Source organism: Macrobrachium nipponense, chromosome 20 (genome assembly GCF_015104395.2).
Source record: "Macrobrachium nipponense isolate FS-2020 chromosome 20, ASM1510439v2, whole genome shotgun sequence".
Taxonomy (NCBI): Eukaryota; Metazoa; Arthropoda; class Malacostraca; order Decapoda; family Palaemonidae; genus Macrobrachium; species Macrobrachium nipponense.
In genome coordinates, this window is record NC_061089.1 from 38,688,556 (window position 1) to 38,693,555 (window position 5,000).

General features: G+C 35.7%; 1 protein-coding gene across 2 annotated transcripts in view; it reads left to right on the plus strand.

The window, feature by feature from the left end:
- Positions 1-1,869: 1,869 nt before the first annotated feature.
- LOC135225032 (progestin and adipoQ receptor family member 4-like) overlaps positions 1,870-5,000 on the plus strand; it is a 111,758-nt gene continuing 108,627 nt past the window's right edge. For both annotated transcript variants that reach the window (XM_064264318.1, XM_064264314.1), the window contains exon 1: positions 1,870-2,450. In XM_064264318.1, coding sequence (XP_064120388.1) covers positions 2,075-2,450 — 376 coding nt within the window. In that variant the 5' untranslated portion in view covers positions 1,870-2,074. The remainder of the gene's footprint in view (positions 2,451-5,000) is intronic.

Genomic DNA, 5,000 nt, shown 5'->3' on the forward strand with positions numbered 1-5,000 from the left:
TTATTATTATTGTTGGTGGTGAAAAAATCTACTCTGAAGCAAGTGTAAATACATGTATAAAAATGTAACTAATTGTACTTACTTCACTTAGGATTTTGTCATAAGTTTTGTGATCATGTGATAATTAGATTATTATTATTATTATTATTATTATTATTATTATTATTATTATTATTATTAATTATTATTATTATTATTATTATTATTATTATTATTATTATCATTATTATTATTGCCGTGCTGGTTATAAAAAAACCATACTCATGCTCAAATAAAACTACTTTTCCTGCAAAAATCCCCAGAAATAATTAACATTATCTTCCAAGTTTATTTGTTTGAATCACTGTAATTTCTTGAATTGGTTAAAGTATTAATCCTTTGCATAATATATTTCATGATTTTCCTCTACAAAGAAGATCCTCCAATTTAATACCCAGGATTGGGCGTGTCTAATCTAGACATCTAAATACTTGAGAGAGAGAGAGAGAGAGAGAGAGAGAGAGAGAGAGAGAGAGAGAGAGAGTAGATTGTACATGGCCTGCGCAGAAGTATATTGTACCATGCTGATTTACCATATTTTCCTAAACCACAGACGCACACAAATAGAATAAAATAACATAAACGGAGACTTGGAAGGAAATATGGAATAGCTTATGCGATATTGATTTCTTGCCCCATGTTGATAACTAGATTTAAAATGAAAGCTTAATATACTCGGATATAATGCAAGAATGAATTTTTTTTTTTTTTTACTATTATCATTTTGACTGGAAAATTAAAAACTCTATCCCGATTCCCTGTAGGATTTTTCCCGTGCATTTCTTTGTTTAGTTTGAGGGGTTCCAAAACTGAGATATTTCGCTATTTCAAAGGGCCTCCTCATACTTTTTGCTTTGTGATTTGTTATCTCAAATGATAAGAACAACGTAGTTTTCAGTATAATCAGAGCTATTGTTTATGACTAATTGCATTTTAAATATAACTTTTTGTCTATCACGCCCGTTTTCGAATGATTTTGATAATGCTCATATCAATAGCCTCGCCAAAACAATAACGAAAAGTTACAAACTCTTCACATATCCCTTGTAGGACTTTTCCTGTACGTTTTTTTGTTTAGTTTTTTTGCCTCCAAAGCGTATTTTTTTCTTTTAGTAATGGCTTCACTCGCTGTTATTTCATAAAGTATCCCATTTTGAGTGATATGAGGGAGGAATGTAGTTTTCCTGAATCATTATCTGTAGCGCTACTACCTCTACTGCTTATCCAGAGGTGAAAATTTTCATCATATCATAAATAGTATGATTTTATAATTATTTTCACAATATTTCATACTGGGGTATTTAGTTAACTTTTGTTGCCGAGCGATTTTGAGGTTTTCGTGACGTCATGATGGTTTGGTGACGTAATGCGCATCCTGGCAGTCTCATACACCCAAACATTGATCCAACAGCTGACTGCGTAAGTTGCCAAGAGCCGCTATTGCTTATCTAGTTAGCAATTGCGTTTGTATGATTTATGTAATATTCTTAGTTTACAATGATCATTATAACTTATGAAGTTCAATTTAATTTGCAAAAAACCTCGCCCACTTCCATAAACCCGTATTATCAGTTTTAGCACAACACTAACATACCGGCTAGCGGATTTCGAGTTGCAGAGATAACTATTTTCTTTCCTCTCGAATTTCTCTGGAAAACTATAAAAGATATTAATATAAAGAAAGATAAAGAATAAAAATGGTGTATAAATATCTATATCTGAACAACGTCTAAGTAATCGATTCATTCCTTTAAAAGAATGGTCGCTATTTTGATTTTACGGGCAACGCAACCCGTACCTCATCTGTTTTAACTCTTGGTAGCAGTCGACCACTTTACACTACAGCCGCTGCAGTATCGCGTTCTGTTGCGTTACGAGAGTATCCTGTAGACTGTGGCCGCTGATCATCGTGACGCACGGATAAAAAGCAGTGTTTATCGTCACAGTACATGTTGATGAGGCTTTTGTGATATTTATTGAAATATATAAGAACTCTGCGACATTGATATAGATAATTAAAGAGACATTAGGCACAATGTCGAGTGCAGTAATCAACGAAGACAAAAGCGGGCTTGCCGACTGCGTTGAAACGGCCGCTGATGCCTCCGACATCAGACAAAGAACGGTGCATGAAAAACTGAAAAATAGCAATTTTACCTCTATAGCCAACGGGTCCGTGACGTCAGCCGACGGGGAGAAGAACAACCAATGTTCAAATAATAACAAAGGGTCCAGCCAATGCACTTTCCACCTCTGGTCTCGGAAGGCGCTTCTTAATCGTAAGGACATCCCGAAGCACCTGCAGTTCAACCCATACATCGAAACAGGTTACCGACCGCTTTTATCAATGTGGGGATGCATTATGAGCCTCTTCTATTTCCACAATGAGACTATCAACATCATCACTCATGGTAAGTGCTGCAAAAATTTTTTTTACGTACAGTCCCCCACCCGGTTACTCCCGTATCATTTTCGTTCTCTCTCATTTTCCTCGCTCTCATCCGGACTTCACCAATGGTTTTATTGAGTTGAGCTCATGTTGAGAAATGGGGCCAATTCATTCATTCTTTTATGACTATCTTTCATTGTTACCGACTGTTACGTATCTAGGTGTAACTTTGGCTATTATTGTAGAATAAGGTGTTTGCAGGCTTGTACTGTTTCAGTATGCCCTGTCTAAAGCATGGCCGGGAAATAAGATTGCCGTTTTGCTCACTATTAAACAATTCATATTTTAAGATACTTTGTTATCGTGACATAATTATAAACAGTTCAATAGTAATATCGGTAGCATCCCAAACAGATGTTCACCTGAAACGACCAACCATAAGATATTGTTTTTTTAAAGTACAGTATGGCAATGGAACTTAAGAGGGTTTTGTGGAAAATTATATTAATTTAAAACATGTCACCTGTCAGGGTGGTGACGGTCTCACCTCAAATTAAAAAAATAATGCTGAAAATTTTGGCAGTCAACGAGCGAAATAAGATATGCAATTATAGGTATACGAAACTTTCTCGCACCGCACTCATGAAACGACTGAATTAAAATTAGAGTTCTTTGGAAACCATACAAAGGGGATCAGTTCATGTGCAGATACCGTGTTAATGATAAGTTTAATTATTTTGCCCTACCAGCAAAACTGGAACATACCTCGTCAATGACGTTCAAGTTCAAAGATCGTGTTTTATGCAGCCAATAGTAAGAAACCTGTGACTGTTGTGGTAAGACTAGATAATTAGCGACAGTTAACTCCGGACGTAGAGTCGAATCGGGAATTCATAATAATCGTTCGTATTATGAAAGATTTTTCAAGTAAGAAAAGATGAAATAAAATAATTTCGTAGGTATAAAAAGTTTCCTAATGCGAAAAACTCGAGTTTTACATAAATTTGGGGATGGGCTTCGTGTTACCTAACTGGTTAGGCTGGATTGTGTCACCCGGACACAGCAGAGTGCAGCACTGAGCAAGGCCTATTTATGTTGAGCCTGGTATTCTTGAATGGACTAATGAATAAGCGAAACGTTTCTGGTCTCCGAGGTTTAAAAACGTTACTTTATAAAGAAAAATTTCACGGAAATTAGTTTTATAGAAAAACTATATCATGTTGGATAAGAACGGTTGTTATAAATGTTGAGTATCCTCGAACTAATCGAAACTTAAACATCCGAAGGACTCAAGTGTGCTATTCCTTGTTTATTGGTTTTCACTTTAAAGACGCTACGTTATTTTTTTTAACAGATTTTGCAACAGCTGGCGTTCCATTGCCCATGGTTATCGTAGCCCAGAAAAATTTTAGCGCAAAGCAGAAATCGGAACTGTAATGGAATTAATGAAGAAGATACTTCTTTCAAAGAAACTCTCTCTCTCTCTCTCTCTCTCTCTCTCTCTCTCTCTCTCTCTCTCTCTCTCTCTCTCTCTCTCTTGTAGGGTTTTAATGTTTTTAGTGCAAAACTTCTGTGGTTAATGGCAAATATTGGCAGAGGCCTATGTAAAAATCATAGGAAAGAGATATCAGTGAGGCGAGTTCTCGATTCACTTATTGCATTTCATTTGAGGTCTTGTGACCGTGTTGTTGTCAGATGGTAATTACGACCTTCACTGCAAATTGTTGTTGTTACCAAATTCTATTTTCTATCTGATGTTTTTACCGTTCTGGCCTTGAAGCTGTTTTGATTTTCGTCTTTTGCCTACCCATATTTCTCCGTGATCTCTGCTGAAGTTAATCGGGCATAGTGGCTCATACAAGTCATTTTGAACAGAGAGAGAGAGAGGAGAGAAGGAGAACCACGAGAGAGAGAGAGAGAGAGAGAGAGAGAGAGAGAGAGAGAGAGAGCCTAGTTGACGGAAATAAGCTTCATGAAGATAAGCAAAGTAAATGACGACAGAAGCAAAAGACGGCAGAGCGTTCCTTGTTGTAAAGCTTTGTGCAGGAGACCAGATGATTATGTGGAGGATTAGGTGCTCTCTCTCTCTCTCTCTCTCTCTCTCTCTCTCTCTCTCTCTCTCTCTCTCTCTCTCTCTCTCTGTCTCATATTATATATATATATATCTATAATATATACCTTATATATATATATATATAGTATATATATATATATATATATATTATATATGTATATTATTATATATATATTATATATATATATATATATATAGATATAATATTATATATATATATATATATATATATAGTGAATGTCTTTTACTGTAATACAACAGTATAATATGAAGATAAAAAGGCCCATAAAATGCTATTGGACGTTGCAACCATATATTTCGAGCGCTTCCTTCTATACTCCAGATCACTGGTAAAATATGGACTTACGATGTCTTACAAGAGTATATACACAAAGCATATGTAGGTGTGGCAGGAAGTCTATTGGTGATCCACGAAGGATGGGAATTAAACTATTCCCTGGTGTCTTCTGGCCTCATTAACTCTCGTCTGGCGACTCG